This window comes from Pistacia vera, unplaced genomic scaffold (assembly GCF_008641045.1).
Source record: "Pistacia vera cultivar Batoury unplaced genomic scaffold, PisVer_v2 Contig663, whole genome shotgun sequence".
NCBI lineage: Eukaryota > Viridiplantae > Streptophyta > Magnoliopsida > Sapindales > Anacardiaceae > Pistacia > Pistacia vera.
Genome location: NW_022196516.1, coordinates 334,747 through 352,937, shown reverse-complemented (window position 1 = coordinate 352,937; position 18,191 = coordinate 334,747). Strand labels below are relative to the sequence as shown.

Sequence of the window (18,191 nt, the reverse complement as noted above, 5' to 3'; positions counted from 1 at the left end):
GCAAGAGAAGCCTCGAATTTTGGGTTGAATATGAGATTGAATATCAATTTGATTTGCATAATTGCCATCTTAATGTTCTGTCTTTTGAGTGCTTTTATACGATGGAAGCTTTTTTTTTACATTTTTGCTTGTGTTTCTTGATTCTGCAGTTGAGTGTTTAGGTGAAATATGGAATGGAGTATAGTAAGAGAGGTGTAGGTGTCTTTAAGAGGATAGAAGCCTTTATTTAAGAAGGAAGATGTGAAATATTTGGTATCCCAATCATAAGGCCTTTTGTAGTAGATCATATCCATATTGTCACATCTCATCTCTGTTTTAAGCTTTATTGGACACATAGGCTTTCAATTTACAGCTTCGAATTCCCTCTTCTTTATCCTTTTATTATGTTCTCAAAATGGTAAATTTAAGGTGGAGTAAGCAAGGGCTTTTGTTCAGTTAATATTACTATTTTAATATAATTGCAAATAATGCATCAACATAGAAATTAACAAACTACATATTGTATCGTCTTGTTTGCCTAAAGTGTTTGGCAACTTGGAGAAATTGGAATACATAATACAAGTCCAACAAGTGAAACAACAGAACAAATTAATAAACAAAGGGCGCTCCACCTTCAACCAAATGTGAAGATAATATCAGTAAGATGGCAGAAACAAAGTCTGTTTACCTGGGGGAAACGGAGCCATGGTGTATCACAAACTATTTAAAGGAATTACCTCAATCTTCTTTAGAGCTCCTCACATTCTGTAACGATAAAGTATAGCTCATTGAATTGAGGAAATAAAAGAAAATATGAATTCAACCAATTCAATTCATTAAACAATTGAAATGCATGAGGTATTCTGGTGAGTCAATACATACCATAACAATTGAACAGACGTTGTATGGTGGAATTAAGGTTGCCTTCCCAACATTCTTCAACTTCATTCTCTCCTTCTGTCAATTGTAGTTTTTGCAGCTTTGTTGTGCTTAAAACTCCATGACAAAAAGTCTCCATCTTCAAGCATTGTCTGACAATTACTTTTTTCAAGAATGGGAATTCAAGAGTATAATCCCCACAACAAAAGCTTTTAAGGCTGGACAAACAGTGAAGTTCCAAACAATCCAATCTGTTGAAAACGATTGGATCCTGTAGTGCTTCATCTTCCAAATGTGTTATAATTTCCTCCATCATTTTGCAATCAGATACATTCATCTTTGTAAGTCGATCCAGAGTTTTAGCTTTTACGGGGGTCAGTAAATATCTCAATCCATCACACTTTGAAACTTGCAAAGTCTCCAAATTCTGGAAAGACACTGATGATGACCATGAATTTTTTAAACTGCCACATTCTGATACTTTTAGAGTCTCCAGATTTTTAAAAGCATTGCTAGGCTGAGAATTTCCTCTCCATAGATGCAACAACATGGGCATTTCACATAACTCTAGTTCTTCCAAGCTTGGGAATGCATCCTAGGAAAATAGTCAATCACAAAAAAAAGTGTAGAAACCAAAAAAGGAGATAATTAGAGATATTTAGAGATTTACTTTTATTCCTAATGATAATGATGACAATGTTGTTCAATAACAAAAATTAGTTCAATTACGAACAATACTGCACATTTAAAGTAAAATTTACGCATTGCTAATGATAAAACAAGAAAAAGAGAGTCGAAATTCTGAAAAATGTACGTTGCATTTTACTTATTAAATTGTAGACATGATTTAATTGAGTACTTGAGGCTCATACCTTATAAACAAAGAACAGCGGTTGTTGACTCTCTCTATGAGTCCCGTGGATGTTCAACAATTCTGAAGCAAAGATCTCCACGTTATCACATCTATATACTTTAAGCTTTTTTAAAACTGGCCATTCTGAAATATATACTTCTGGGTAGAAACTTTTGAGACTCGGTAGCATCTGTAGATGAAGCCAAATTAAGTTCGAGAACACAAACCTAGGGACTGCTTCATCCTTCTCAACAGGTTCCTCCACCATACTAGAGCTTTTCTCAAGTACTTCATATATCTCTTCAACTGAATCACAGTTTTGTACATACAATGATTCAAGTTTCTGGTGTCTCCCAAGCATCTTACATGGAAAAACACTTACAAGTTTTTTACAAAAGCTTACAAACACACGATTTAATTTTCCAAATGAATCCAAAGAGACCTGATCGTCCCATATTTTTACCAATTGATCAGCATAGCTGATTTGCAATCTCTCCAAACTAGGGAGTCTTACCTGGAGAATTCATTTACCATTAAAGTTATGACATAACCATCCATTATTAGTAACTTATAAACATATATATTAGATTTGATGATAAAATAGATAGGAAAAGAAAAAACTAAAAACAAAATAAGGGGACAGATCACCTTTTTATCAAAAAGAGATTGCATCTGAGTAAAATTCTCCTTTGTATTCATTTCTTCATGATCTTTGCTTGATGATGTCATGGCACCACATACAAAACTGGAGATGAATGTTTGCATACCAGGGCAACCGTCAATCCACAGTCTGAATAAGGAGGACATTTCAACAAATTTTGCAGTGGAGTTGCAGAATGTTGTGAGTTTTGGAAGATCCCTAAGCTTTAGCTGGTATAATTTAGGAAACATCATTGTACTTGATCTCTCTTCATCTTCATCTATTACTTTTTCCATGAACTTGCAGTTAGATATCTCAAGCCCTTTCAGTCTGAAAACACTTTTGACCATCGAAGATGGGAGTAAATATTTTAAATGATCAAAGCCATCGATGACCAAGTTTGTTAAATTCTGGAAGCAAGAAGAAGCTCCCAAGCTGGGTAATACAACCTGCATGCATATAAAATGTTTGTTTTAGAAACAAAAAGCTTCATTTTGTTTCTAAAATATATGAATTTCTTTGATAAAACTTATCATCGTGTAAAACGAATTGAAACAAACTTACCTTTATGGTGAAAAGAGATGCAAGATGGACACGAAACTCCTTCATATGTATATTTTGACAGTCCTTAATGATAATAGTTTCCAAGGGAGGACATTCCAAAATATCACTTCCCGAATAGAAGTGTGCCAAGTTAGGCAATGACTCAAGCACAACAGAGTTTAATTGAGGGATTACAATTTTATCACTCACTGCATCCTTTTGCGCTTCCTTTTTGATGATTTCTTCTATCAAAGCACAGTTTTTCACTTCTATCTCTTGGAGTTGATCAAGACCCAACAGTATAGATGGTGTAAATACATATCTCAAGTTGTTGCAATTGTCAATTTTCAATGATTTCAATTTCTTTAAGCCCAAAATTTCTTGACGATTTTCCTCCAATGCAAGTCCATTAGCATTTAGCCTTTCCAAATCAAATACTTGTTCTAGTGACTCACAACTTCTTACATCCAACATTTCCAGATTTTTGAAGTGGCATAACACATTGGATGGAATAGCACTTGACATATCTGAAAACTTATCCACTACTAATGACTTTACTTTCCAAAATAAGTCGATTGGTATCTGACCATTCCATATTTTTTCTTTCATGTTCGGGAATTGAGAGAGTGTCAAATGTTCAAAGTCACGGAAACCAACCTGTGAAACCCAAAATTTTGGATTAATTAAAACATGGCACTATTGGGATTTTTATTTTTGAGGGGCCAAAACATAAACAAGTACCTAAAGCAGTAAAGCTTAAGAATAATAATTCATTGAAGATTGACTATCATGTTTTAACTCCTAATCAACAATTTTCACATTCCTGTAAGAAATATTTCTTCCCCAAATTACTAATATAAAACTTTTTATGTGGATGGTCTTCAACGTGTATTTTAATAATTAGAACATCAACATATCTTTGAACAAAAAGTTTAAAAAAATATATATATATTTCTATTAGTACATAAATGTGACAAAACTTTTGAATTTTTATAGTTTTAATTAGTACCTTCATTAATAAACCACCCAAAACTTAGACATGAATGAATACTATGGAACAATTTGTATTCTAGGGCTGCTCCTTACTAGACAAGAAGCAAAGAAAATAGGCAATACTTGAATATATAATAAGAAAAAAAAAAGTACTGAGTTAAAATCATCACCATATATCCATGAATATATAAGATCTATTGATAGTAATGACAGAAAAGGGAAATAGAAAAATTTTGTGAATAAGTGAGTACCATGTGTGTAAACATTTGCTGGATAGTGGAGTTGAGGTCCTCCTTCCAAAAATATTCTGGGTCATCTGTTCTCGTCAATTGTACTCTCTTTAGCATAGGTGTACTTAAGACTCCCTGCGAGAAGATCTTTAATTTTGGGCATTGACTCACAATAACTTGCTTCAAACAAGGGAATTTAAAAGAATAATTTGTTGAGCAGAAGAATGTGAGGCTTGATAAACAGTAAAGCTCCAAAACTTTCAATTGGCCAAAAACAATCTCCTCTTCTCTGTCTCCCTCTTTGGCTATTACCTCTATCACTAACTTGCAATCTCTTATTGTCATTGTTGTGAGATTGACAAGAGCTTTGGCTGCTGAGCATGCAAGTACGTTGACTAGTCCATCGCAGCCCCAAGTGTCTAGAGTTGTAAGATTTTTGAAAGACATTGCGGTTGGCATCAAAATTGTCAAACAATGGCATCTAACTACTTGTAGATTTTGAAGATTTCGAAGAAATGTGTCCCCTTGTAAATCTTGTTTCCACATATCTCTTTGTTCATAGGGGAATAGCTCTTTGAAACTATTACCAACAAACGAAAGTGATTCCAAAACATTTAACCTTTGAAGGAAACGGGACAAAGAAGCAACAGATTCATCATCAAAGTTACCCAGCCGAAGTTCTTTAAGTTTGCCAAAGCTCTTAGCTAGATCACAGTGGAGGAATGTCAATTTGAAGTCATGTGCATCTAAACCCAACACTTCCAAATTCGATATGACCTGAGAATTGATGAACAAGCAAATAAGTAGGTGTTAGCATTCACTCATCAACAAGTTCACCGATATACACAGAAAAATGCTATGATTTTTTCATATATATATGGTGCAGGTGTCACAAGTTATATACTTAAGAAGCAATCAGTATCATTATTGAGAATGCAAGCTGCACTCAAACAACAAACAAATGCTGGATTCTGGACTACTAAAACTGCAGAAGTTTGTTATGTTTCCCGTCCAAAATCAAGTTGCAAGTCAAGTGGCATAAGGTAGTTATGCAAGTTGATCAACTTGCTGAACAAGTTGATTTACTTCCCAGCAAAATCAACGGCAGTCAAGAAATTTTTTGTTTCTCTGTTATAGCTAAATGGTTGAGATCTTCTTCCATTTTTTCTTCACTCATTTACAATAAAAAGAACATCCCCTGTACTTGAAAATAATTAATCAATGAAAAATAGTTGCCATTTCTGCCTTGTTTTCCTCTTTTTTAAATTCTTAGATCACCAAACCTTCACTCTAAACTGCCTTTACACTCATTAATTAGTAGTACAACTAATTATAAGCAAGTAGAAACATATATAACCAGATCTTTAATTTGGAAATAATGTAAATGGAAATGTACAAGACAAAAGGTCTTATCTACTTTTATGAGCCAAATTTTAATGTAGGAAATAAGAATTTGGTTTATGATGTGTGTGGTTGATATTAACAACAAAATTTCTCCAAATGATTATGTTATTTATATATTTCAAATAAATAAATAAATATTTTACAACATTAATATACACTTTAAATAGGAATTACATAAATGAACAACAATTTTTAATCAGTAAAATGAATAATATCTCATATCTGAAACATTCAGTTGATTATTATACATCAACTCGATGGATTTAAAGAGAAAAACGAATTTATCATAACTAATCAAAAGGAAAAGTGCTTCTTAGTTCATTTTCATTTTCAATAGAAACATTAATGTCCTTATGAATTGGAAATTAAAGTTGACTGACGCTAAGTTTAAATCTTAATTTTCATTTGGGGTACTATATCATACTAAAAACTGCAAAATCAATTAAAAGTATTTATGTTATAGTACCTAAAATGGAAAATTGGCCATTCCACAGTATTTGTGCACATATATAATCAGAATAAGCGATGATCAAATTAATTTGTATAATCATAAACATTTTGCATTTTTTAGTGAGTATGGAAGAAACTTAAATCATAGTACCTTTTCTAATAGAAAAATGGCAGGTTGGCTTTCCCCATCATCTTTCCTTTGGAAGCTAGGAAATTCTGAAGCATATATTTTTATTTTCTTGCAACCATAAACAGCCAAACCATTTAGCATCGGCCAATCTATTGTATACAACCCCGAGTAGAAACATTTGAGTTTCGGTAAATTATCAAGCTGGATGTACGTTAATTGTGGAAACAAAAATCTAGGGGCCCTCTTAACTTCCTCCTTGGAAACAATTTCCTTTAACCCACAGGAGACTAAACGAAGGTCATTAAGTTGCACAAGACTAGTAGCTATAGTAACTGGAAAGAGATTTTTCATACTCCAACAATTTTCAATGGTTAACTCTTTCAGATTGTGAAAGGTGAGAAGTCTGTGAGAATTAGCTGGTACAATAGTCTTTAACTTTTCACAGAATTTGACTCTCACTTTTTTTAGTTTGCAGAAGGATTCCACATGGAGTTGTTGGTTGTGCCATATCAATTGCAAGTTGTCCAAGTGTAATAGTACCATCACCTCCAAGCTTGGAAAAAAAACCTGTAGCAAAGAATCCATAATGTCAATATTTTTGTATAAAGGACCCACAATCTTACAATGAGAAAGATGTCCATATATTGTGTAAGGTTGATTTGCTCTCAAAATCAAAAAAAATGTTTTGAAAGCAATAGGAAACATAATTTTTTAGTATAAAGATAAATCACCTTTTCATCAAAAAGAGGGTTTATATCAATAAAGTAGTTCTCCAAGTTCAGTTCTTCTTCAGGTTCTTCTCTCACCGTGCCTGGATAAAAAGATTTGCAGAAAAATGTCTTCAAATTAGAGCAACCATCAATATGAAGTTCATTTAAAGACTGGAATTCGATTGAATCCCCGGTGCCAAAAGTCACAAGTTTTGGCAGAACTTCAAGCTTCAGGTAAAATAGTTTAGGAAAGCTCATATCAATTATTCTTTCTTCTCCTTCTTCCCCTTTTGAGTCGATTATTACTTCCATTGACTTACAATTGCCTATCACAAGTTTATGGAGTTGGTTAAGACTTTTGACCATAGAGTATGAAAACAAAAATTTCAAGCCATTACACTCCTCCACGGTTAAGCTTTTTAAGCATTGACTATAAGAAGACATTGCCAAAGGTTGATCAAGCCATGTATTCTCAATATTAATTGAGCACAATTTCAAGTTCTCCAATCTTGGAAAGACAACCTGTGGAAATAAACCTTGTTCGTAAACATAACTTATACACTAATAAGAAAACTCCTTTTTACATCAAAATAAAATAAAAGATGAAAAATACAAAACATACCCTCATGTCAGAACCAATCTTTATGAATTGTGGTAGACGTTGTAGTGTTAGAGAACACAATTGATTGAAGTCAATCTTATCATTTGTTTCAATTTCATCACCATGGTCTTTACTTTCTTCACCAAAAATCTCTTTTAGGTTCTTACAATCAGTCACTTCAATTTCTTGTAGCTGAGTAAGGTTTTTTGCCACGGAGGATGCAAAGAGATACTCCAATCTATCACATTTTTCTATTTTCATTATCCTTAATTTGCTGAACGACCCTGCATTGAGTTGGCCATGACATATCTTCTCCAAATTAATCAAATTACGAAGGATCAAGGACTCCAATTTGGGAAAGGCTAGATTCCAAGCAACTGACTTAATGATATATAAAAGCTCGAGACAATCTTTTACAAGCAGATGCCTCAAATGTGGAAAACCATTCATATCGAGTTCATAAAGAACATTTCTAACACCATTCATTTCCTCTAGAGAAAGATCTTCAGACACCTTTAACAATGTTTTAATCCCAGGCCCCAAACAAATACTATTGTTGATCTTGAGTTTGAGCGTTCTTGATGTTGAAAGGTCATATTTACTGGACCACTTCCATTTGTCTCCTATAAATATCTTATAACTTTTCAACTTCTTAAAGAACAAGTCTTGTGGCATAACTCCAGCATCCCGAATATGAAGATGTAAAGCTGTTAGGTTAGACAAACACTTTAACTCTCCAAGACTAGCATTTCTTTGTCCTTGATTATCGACTCCTTCAACCTCCCATTGAATAGAGGTATTGCCCATATATAGTTCTTCTAATTGAGACAAGCAGGAGATGACATTTGGTGCAATGTATCTAAGGTTTAAACAATGGCTCAAATCTAACAACTTCAACCGAGTCAACTGTCCGATTTCTCCAGGCAACTGGTCAATATCAGAATCCAGAAAGCTAAGGATCTCTAATGTCTTTAGCTTTCCGACTATTGCTACATCTTCTAGCAGGTTTCTATCCAAACACAATGTTCGAATGTTCTTTAGGCAATAAAGTGATGAAGGCAATGACAAGAATTGTATTCCGCTCAAATCTAAAACTTTCAGTTCTTCCATTCCTTCAAAAAAAGTATCTGGGATATGTAGATTTTTGTTTCTCAGAACAACTTGAGTTTAGGACATTCCAACTTTTCGGGAAGCTCATCATAAATATCTCTATACGGCAAAGATATAGCATTTGAATCTTTTTTCTCCCGCAGTACTTCCTTCAAGCCAGAGACATTTTGAATATTAAACATTAACTTATCTGTTGCTGCAATTGATACAGCAACAGCATAAATAATGTCATGCATTTTAACTCTGTTGTCATCTTCATCGTCATCCAACAATAAACAACGAGCTTTCAGATGATCGATCAACCTATGCAATCTATTCCTTCCTTCTTCTAATGTATAACCATCTCCAAACAAACCCCAACCCATACTATATCTCAATAAGTCAGCAAAGTACATTCTAGTGCCTACATTTTCTAGAGCGCAGAGAAGAAACAGTGTTTTTGCTTCCTCATTTTTCAAAAAATTGTAACTCAGTTCTATAGTAGAGTACAAAGTTTCATCCATATCTAGAAGGCATCTTGGATTAGACCTTTTTAGTTGAGCCAAGGTATCTTCCCAAGCATTAAGACTCTCATTTTTCAATGCATGTGCAATTGTTGAAATAGCAACTGGTAAACCTGCACATTTGGTAACTATCTGAACTACTACATCATGAAAATCAGGGTTTTCTGCCAAATCACCCACAATCTTCCCAAACAAATTCCATGAGTCTCCATCAGATAAAGGAAGAACAGGGATGTTCTTCTGAATCTTCATATCTTTTTTTAATACATCCAGATTTCTAGAAGTTAGCAATACCATGCATCGCCTCACCTTGTCATCTTTTCCTTGTTTCTCAGCTCCCCCGAAAGGAATTCCAATTGCATCCAAGTCGACCTTTGTCCAAATATCATCAAATATTATAAGTACATTCTTCTCCTTCTTTATCTTGTTCCGTAGTAAACCACTTCTCTGATATTCGTTCTCCAGTCCAAATTCCAAGCCTAAATCAAAAGCAATTTTCTTTTGAACTTTTTCGTAGTCTGGGGTTTGTGTTACCTCAGCCATGGCCACCTCATCAAATAACTTGTTTTCCTTAGCCAGCATAGCTACTTTTCTGACCAGTGTGGTTTTGCCCACACCTCCCATCCCATACACCCCAATCATGTTAACATTAGCATCCTTCAATGCGTCCACAATTTCCTGCAAAACTTGCATTCTAGAATCAAAGGCCTCGAAGCCTCTAACATACATGGATTCTGTCCTCTGTAGTGCGGGACGGTAAGAAACACTACTGAAGTCCCCCTTTCCGCAGAGATCGATGCCATCCATTTTGGCCTTCATTGCTTTTTTGCCCAGCCTGTAACGTTGAATCAAATTAGGACATGACCCCAATTTGAAACAGCCACCCTTGTTTGCTTTATCTTCATCCTCAATGATGGATTTTGCTAGCCCTTCAGTGAACTCATCCACATCACTCAGCCATTTTGTAACAACTTCATAAATCTCCTCCCCCCGTCTTTCAGCAGACTCTACAGGTCTCTGCACCATTTCTCTTTTATATCTGATCTCCTGAACTTGATTCTTGAGGCCGTTGATGTAGTTCTGGTGCTTGAAAACAAAAGAGATCTGCTGTTTAAGCAAACCATATATATCTGATGTAGCCTCTTTTACAACTTCAGCGCCAGCAGCCACAGCTATTTCTTGAGCCATTGCCTATTTCTTGTGAGATGTTTATGAATACTAGATATAAAGAAAAAACTAAAAAGTGAGAAACGGTTGATAGGAAACAAAGAAAAAGAAACAGAGTTACTAAACAAAATACTTACAAGGAAAGTTGGGTAAACAGAATCTAGCTTTAAGCAAACAGATCTCTGCTAGACAAGTGCACCTGCGAGTAAGAATCAAACAGACATGTGGTTATTAATCCCATACATCTATTAATATATTTTTTTTCCCATCAATTTCAAGCTGAAAATAATTTATAACCTTTCCATGGGCTAAATCTAATGTTTTTGGTATTGTTGTATTGGAAATTATATGCAGTATTAGAAATTTGATATCTCGGATGACAATGATTTATGATTATTATGTGCAAATAAGAAATTAATATTAATAAACAATAGGGTAATCTTTAATTAATTACATATTTAGAGATTCCAATACTCTTCTTAAAAAAAGTGAAATCAAAGGTTAATTTACATAAATTTGGTGTTCTATAACAAAATCAACGCTGGAATTGAATCCCATAATTGATCCATGTGATAGATTTTCCGGGTTTAAGATTGCGTTTTGTTTTATATTTAAGACAAATTTCTATAATCCAAGAGGCAGTTGAATTATATATCTTGTTTCTATGTATCTTGAAGCCTTATTTAGCCAGCGAATGAGGCAGCAAACACGACGCCCACTAACTACTGCTAATCATCTTAAAGGAAGCTACATATTTATGAATACTACTGGATATAAAGATAAAAGTGAGAAAAAGAAACAGACTTAATAAGTAAAATACTTACAAGGAAAGCTCCGTAAACCGAATCTTAGCTTTAACCAAACAGATCTCTGCTATCAGTATCAGAAAAGTTGAGAATTTTTTTTTTTCTTTTTTTAAAGTAAATTTATGGATACTGAATATAAAGTACAGAAAATTGAAAGTGAAAACAAGAGTAAAGAAAAAACGCAGAAGAAGGATAAGAGTAAAACAAGTGCAGCTTAATGGCTTAATCTGAGAGTAAGAACAAAGTATTCAAGGAGCAGATTGAGTGTTCGTTTCTCTTCTTTGAAAGCAATAATAAGCAACAAAGATTGATGAACAGAGCATTGGGAAGATTTTTGCTGTAGTTTTTTTTTCTTTTGAAAGGAAAGGAAGACCAAGACTTTAGTAGTGGATATGGACAAAATAGTTTTGAGAGAGAGCGAGCAATAATTGAGTATGAAAACAACTACCAATTGAAGAAATAAAAAGTCAAGTAGATTCAATTAATCAAGCAAAACTAGCATGACAACCACACAATAACAACAGCGTGTAGTGTTAGGCATCGTTTTTCCTACGCTGTCAAGTTGTGTGGCCGCCCGCCAACCACCCGCTTCTCATTCAAAGAAGAAGAATCAAACGATATGAAATTATATAATAATAATAATTTCTTATATATATATTTCTAGTTTTTAGAAAAAAAATTACTGACTGATATTAAGTATATACTTAAAAGCCATTATATTCTAACAACACAGTATGTAGAAAAATCCAATTGGAAAACAAAATTCCTCTTGCCTGATGAAAGTTAAATGAAAGTTTGACAGAAAACAGGGGAATGGAAACAGAGGAGCTCTGTTTTGCTTTATTTATTCTCTGTTTTGATAGATAAAAATGCAACTGATTACGTTCAAATTAATCATGTCCGTATATTTATTAGCAAATGCAGAGCAGAACTGAGAGTTATTAGCCTTGTAGCATTTGACTGAAAGAAATGCAGCCAACGAAAGCAGAAAAATTTTGAAAGACATTGAGCCAAAAATGTTGATCTCAAGAGCTAGCAATTAATAAGTGACTCTGCAGCCGATGCAGAAGCAGCTTGAGTTTTAGCAGTCCATAATCTCTTAATTAAATGTTCATTACTCCGCACACAACATTCCGTCTTTCAATACTTGGGATCTAAGACATTTTATTGGTAGATTCATTGAATGATGTGAGGAGAAGCTCCTCTCAATTGCTTGGTAATTAATATTGTCATTGAACATCCATAGCACCCCACAGGAATATTCATTAATGAAGGCATGTGGCTGGTCGCAGCTAGTAATTCAATTTCTCACCTTCAATTAAAAAAAAAAAGTTACAGATTGTACTATAGTAATAAACCTTTAAAGAGATCTAATTAATATAAGCGAGAAACGAATATATATGTGATAAGATTTAATTAGAGGCATGATTTGTTGTGTTAATAATAAGACTTCTCTTGTGTTACTCTGATACATATATGAAGACAGTCCAGCCAATGAACAGTATCTCAACGGCAGTATGCTGATCAAGACTGCATGCATGCATATTGATTGTTGTGTACAAGCTTTGGCCCACTTCTTAAATTACAATGAGACAAACAGATACCCACTGCCCATTCTCCATGGGCCAATGCTAGAGTCAAATATCTTATTCTAATAACCCTCTATCCCAACTACCTCTTAAATCTTTTTGTGATTTCGGCATCAAAATCCTGCCGTTGAGATTGGGTTTTGGATAACAATTTGAACACATAAACCAGCGGTCATCCAAGACAGGTCAAATCTGGATAATATCATGCCTCGTACACCTTATCCCAAACATTATTTATTATATACTAAATACGCGTAATATCATTCGGCCCACACAAACATCAAAAACTAATTAGTTTTAACCACTTTGGGCCGTTCAACAAAATTATTACTCTACATTTATGGACTTATGGTTTTGATATCTGGATTTAGTATTTTAATGTATTGAAAATTAAATTTTCTTTTTCTTTTTGTATATATTAAAATAAATAAATGTTCTGTACTTAACATGTCTTATTAGAATACATGATAAAACACCCTTTTAATATCAATAATAACTTTAAATAATAATAAAAAGTAACCCGCGGTTTTCTATTGACTGATTGGTGATTAGCAATAAATTAAGATGAGATTTGAGTAGGAGACAATTAATGTTTTAATCAAGGACCACAGCATATCGACGCGGCTTCAGTCATTATATATTTATATCTCAACAAACACCAGGGGGACCACAATAATTTGTGAAACACAAACACGGTATCATTGGGCTTTCATTTTCATTCCTCACTTTTTTACCAAACCAATTTTGTACGAAATGAAGATAATTAATTTTCTAGTGGTCATATCAGTGCAGCACTTGCCACAAAGCTCTCTGTTGCCATAAGTTCCTGGTGGAACACATTTGCACCTGTCACAGCATGTAACACAAGCTCTAACACACAGATTCTTACTGGAATGTAATTTGCACCTCTCTCCACATAATAAGAGGCAGTCTGCCCAAAAATGCAACAAAAAAAGTGTATATTGTCAACAAAAGACTTAAAAAAGGTATTTGAAGTCTGTTCCTGAGTGTTTTTATTGTATACATATGTTGTTAAATGTTACCTTTCTTTGTCCTTACTGGAGGCAGTGGTGGGCTCACTGTTGGTGGAGTAGTTTTAGGTGGGCTGACTGGTGGTGGTGGAGTGGTTTTGGGTGGGCTCCCTGGGGGAGGCGGAGTGGTCTTCGGTGGGTTCACTGGTGATGGTGGTGTGGCCTTGGGTGGGCTCAGTGGTGGAGGTGGAGTGGACTTAGGTGGGTTCACTGGTGGAGGTGGTGTGGCCTTGGGTGGGCTCACAGGTGGAGGTGGAGTGGACTTAGGTGGGTTCACTGGTGGAGGTGGTTTGGCCTTGGGTGGGCTCACTGGTGGAGATGGTGTGGACTTGGGTGGGCTCACTGGTTGAGGTGGAGTGGACTTAGGTGGGCTTACTAGTGGAGGTGGTGTGGACGTGGGTGGGCTCACTGGTGGTGGTGGTGTAGCCTTGGCTGGGCTTATTGGTGGAGCTGGTGTATACTGAGGTGGGCTCACTGGTGTTGGAGTAGTCTTGGGCGGCTTCATCAGTGGTGGTGGTTTAGCATTGGGTGGGCTCCTGGTGTTGGTGGAGTAGCAGTAGGTTTCTTCACTAGTGGTGGAGCTGGTGCCTGTAACCAAATTTGTCAATATAAAACTAATGCAGCAAACAAATTTGTTTACTCTCACATTGTAGCTAGAAAAAATTGACAATATTTCTACACATTTTTTAACAATGCTAAGTAAACATTGTCTATAAATTTACCTTTCCAAACAGAAATTCCTCTTCATTACTAGATGAAACCTACAAAACAAGCACAAAATTACACATTTAGCCATTAAAAAAATTACATATACTCGGTGTGAACAGTACTCAAGGGGAGACAAAGAGGCATACCCTTGTAGAAACTAAAAGGAAAGTGGCCAATAGAAGGAACAGAGGTCTGAAAGCCATTGTTTGGTAAGAAAGGGACCCGAGAAATTAAAAATAGTATATTTGTGTACTTTTTCATTAATTTTACAGAAAAGGCATAAAATGGTCAATGCAACCTAAACTATAAGATTAATCAATAAATAAAATGATTTCATAAACGATTTGTTAATCTTTTTTCTGAATAAACCCCACCGTTGATTATTCTATGTACGGCAACAGGATGAATTACAATTTGATGTATTACACCATATTGAAATTATTATTGTTGGTTTAATGAAAGTTTGACAGAAAACAGGGGAGGTTTGGAAATAGAGGATCTTTGTTTTGCTTTCTTTCATTCTCTGATTTATGAAAGCTCCTTAAAATTTATGAAAGTTAATAAAAAAATCATAAAATATTTAAAGTTAGAAAAGCTCCAAAAATGATCAAAACTACAGGTTAAACGGTCAAGATAGTGAACAACATGAAATTCCTAAATGACTTTAAAATTAAAATGTAATATGATAGATTCAATTATTAAATAGCACAAAGAGGATACGTGATTTCCGAAGAAATTGGTTGAGAATTTCTTCGTATTGGCTAGCCTGGCTTCAACTTTTTCTGCCTGACCATTGTAATACAAATGAAAACCATGTTGCTTCTCTGCAAGTTAATATTCGATTCCAAATAACAAAACTATAATTTAGGAACAAATGTAAATTTTCAGCTCAAAATTTACTACAACACTTGAATCACTAATTACAACAGAGGAAAAGTTCACTTTCCAAGGAAATCTACTGCACTCACCTCATTCATGTTAATGTATTGCAGCGGTAGATTCCCGACAGAGTTAACAGGACATGGCAATCCAAGACGAGTTGACTGACAGACAAGTCAATCAGCAGACCAATAAAAATAATAAAGAAGTGGTCAGGTTCAGAACAAAACCATCAAAGACAAAAATTAAGCACCCATGATTGATGCAATATCAGCTTGATTCACGTCCACCCTTTCAATGCCATCAAGAACCCATTCTTTAGGTGTTGAGAGTATCATGTGCAAGTTCATCAATAAAACGAAAACCACAATCAGAATGATTTGTTCCAGATAATGGCTTGGGATAATTAACACCTGCTCCCCAAACAACGAGAGGGGTATCAGTGTTTGCCGGTTGACCATCTCCATGACTACCCGCCAGTAAAACAGTAATTATGTCAGCATTTTTTTAGATAGGGAATAAATATTGTTGAGTTTGTTAAGAAGCAAGTTGACAGAGGAGAAGCTGAGCTGTGGAAGTTCGTTATGCTAAGCTGTGGAAGTTAGTTATGCTGAGTGCTGAGCTGGAAAGTTATAGTTAGAGTTTGTTAGCTTTCAGTTAGAGTTAGTTGAACAGTTATTTACAAGTTGTATATATATGTACATTGATGTAAACGTTGAAGGTTAATAAAGGATAGAGCATTACTTTTCCTTTCATTTGTTTCAGTTATTCTAAGTACATTTTCTTAACAAATATATTCTATTAAAGTAACAAATTTAACAATGAAGGTGAACAAGCATTCCACTAGGGGAACACTAAATCTTTCTTTTTCTAGAATGAAATGAAGTAAGAAAATTCCCAAGGAAAATTAATATGATATAGAATAATTCTGACCTTTGTCATGCATCCCATGATACGGGTGAAAACATATGCTGTACGATTGTGCTTGAAATAGCCTTCAAGAAGAGAATACATATGCTTGGCAATATGGTCAACAACCTTCACATTATTGAGATAGATAGATGAAAAGGGTGATGTGCATGTCCATTTGAATCACAACTAAGTAGATGTAGAGATATAACAAGATTATCTTGTAGTAGTAGCTCCTTCAACTTCGGGTCTTCATTGGACCTATTAAGAAGGCTCTGAAATTGATCAGAAGACCACTTTCCAAAAAAGACGCATCTGCATTAACACTACCGTATTGATAAAGCATTGAATAAAAGTTACAACTATAAAAGCTAACACTCCAAGATATAAATAATTTGGGCCTTGTAAATGAGTAAAGATTAGGTTTTCCACACACAAGCCAGTTTACACCAAGATATAGTCAACTATAATGCAGAAGAAAAAATATCAGTACGTGCCAGCTAAGATGTGGTTATATTCATAAAGTTTTAAGAAAGCTTCTTTTTGCTTCTAGCATTTACTAAAGAACTTTAAGAAAACCAATGAAACATATGTATGTTTTCTGTGCTTACAGAAATTGACTGAACGAACCAGTTGCAAAGTCTTCATAGTCATGGGAATAAGTATTTTAGGTGCTGTGTGGCAAGGCTCCACAAAATATCGGAACAATATCTGGGCTACCATTAGAAATTGTACGCTGGCTTTGATTAAAAACTGAATCAAACTCAACTGGATTAGCTTTCCGTCCTGCAAATGCGAACAAAAACGTCTTTAGCTTACACAATAAGTTGCTCGCCACACACAAACTTTACAGGAATTAAAAAAATATATATTGACCTTTTGTTACAGCGCTAGGATCCTCATAAAAACCAGCAATTAGAGCAACATGTCCAGGCCTTGACTCAGTAGGGGGCCGAGCATGAGACTCCCCAGCCACCTTGATTTTGAATCACACTGCTTAAAAAATGGTGCTCTGAAATTCCCTTCTGAATCCGGCTCAAAAAAATTATCAGCCCGTAAACCATCCGCTGTACCAAAGTTTTTCCAAGACCCCTTTAATGTATTTTGCAATATGTTCTCATTAAAATTTCCCAAATAAACACCAAAAGTAGCAAACACAGATATGCTCAAAACGCACACTTTTAACTACTTCATTGAGACAAATTAAGAAACACAATACTCAAAAAATTTTACCAAATAGCTGAATTCCATCACATGCGCTTCCAATAAGGAAACACTAACACGATCAAAACGAGGACGTTCTAAATCATTTTTTACTGAGACAAACGAGCAAACACCTTGTGTACAAAAGTTTTGAGAATGTACCCACTAAGAGGACGAGGCGTTTGGCGGCGCCTTGAAGCGAGGGGTGACGGAATCCATGCCATGAACAATAGGAGTCTTGAAATAGATATCGCTTAGCATGTAGACAGCGTGAAGGATCACACCAAGAACCACTAGCCACATCTCTCGTGTCCTGAGCCATTTTTTCCTGGGATTGCTGCTTTTAGATGATTGTTTCCTGCCCAAGATCCCATCAAAGTCCATAACTTTGTTTTCTTGGTGCTTCTGTTTTCAATCTGCGGTTTATGTTTTCCATTTTCTTGGAGTTGTTGTTGAGTGAGTGTGTAGACTCTAGGGGTGTTCAAAAACGGTTAACCGAACCGGTTAATTGCTTTTCTAAACCGAACTAGATTTTTGGTTCGGAAAAAATCTCAAACCGAAACTGAATCAGTTTTAGAAAAAACCGGTTTTTCTGTTAACTGAAAAACCGGTTAACCGTTTTTAAAAAAGCGGTTAACCGGTTTTCCCTTTTTTTTTTTTATAAAACTTTTTTTTTTTTTTAATTTTGCCCTAAATTAAACTGTAAATATAGACAATACATTGGGAATTAAGAAAAAAAATTTGGGTTGGGATTTTAGATTGAGTGAATTAGGGATTTATTTTAGTTTAGGTTATTATTTATTTTATTTATTTAATATATATATATATATATAAACTGGTTTAGAAAACCGATTTTCGGTTAACCGTTTCTAAT

At 34.8% G+C, this 18,191-nt stretch overlaps 3 protein-coding genes and 1 pseudogene across 3 annotated transcripts; all 4 read right to left on the bottom strand.

Moving 5' to 3' along the window:
• Positions 1-1,697: 1,697 nt before the first annotated feature.
• LOC116112567 lies at positions 1,698-2,796 on the bottom strand. Its single transcript, XM_031398695.1, has 2 exons — positions 2,360-2,796; positions 1,698-2,225 (listed from the first exon to the last, which is right to left on the bottom strand). Exons 1-2 carry the CDS (start codon positions 2,699-2,701, stop codon positions 1,725-1,727), a joined length of 843 nt encoding a protein of 280 aa, XP_031254555.1. The 5' UTR covers positions 2,702-2,796; the 3' UTR covers positions 1,698-1,724.
• A 4,238-nt stretch (positions 2,797-7,034) lies between these two features.
• On the bottom strand, positions 7,035-8,522 carry LOC116112523. The gene is made up of 3 exons (XM_031398654.1): positions 7,434-8,522; positions 7,132-7,333; positions 7,035-7,039 (listed from the first exon to the last, which is right to left on the bottom strand). Exons 1-3 carry the CDS (start codon positions 8,520-8,522, stop codon positions 7,035-7,037), a joined length of 1,296 nt encoding a protein of 431 aa, XP_031254514.1.
• A 41-nt stretch (positions 8,523-8,563) lies between these two features.
• On the bottom strand, positions 8,564-9,832 carry LOC116112522 (probable disease resistance protein At4g27220). Its single transcript, XM_031398653.1, has one exon. The coding sequence runs from the start codon at positions 9,830-9,832 to the stop codon at positions 8,564-8,566; it is 1,269 nt and encodes a 422-aa protein (XP_031254513.1).
• Positions 9,833-13,365: 3,533 nt separating this feature from the next.
• Positions 13,366-17,701, bottom strand: LOC116112520 (annotated as a pseudogene).
• Between the last annotated feature and the right edge of the window lie 490 nt (positions 17,702-18,191).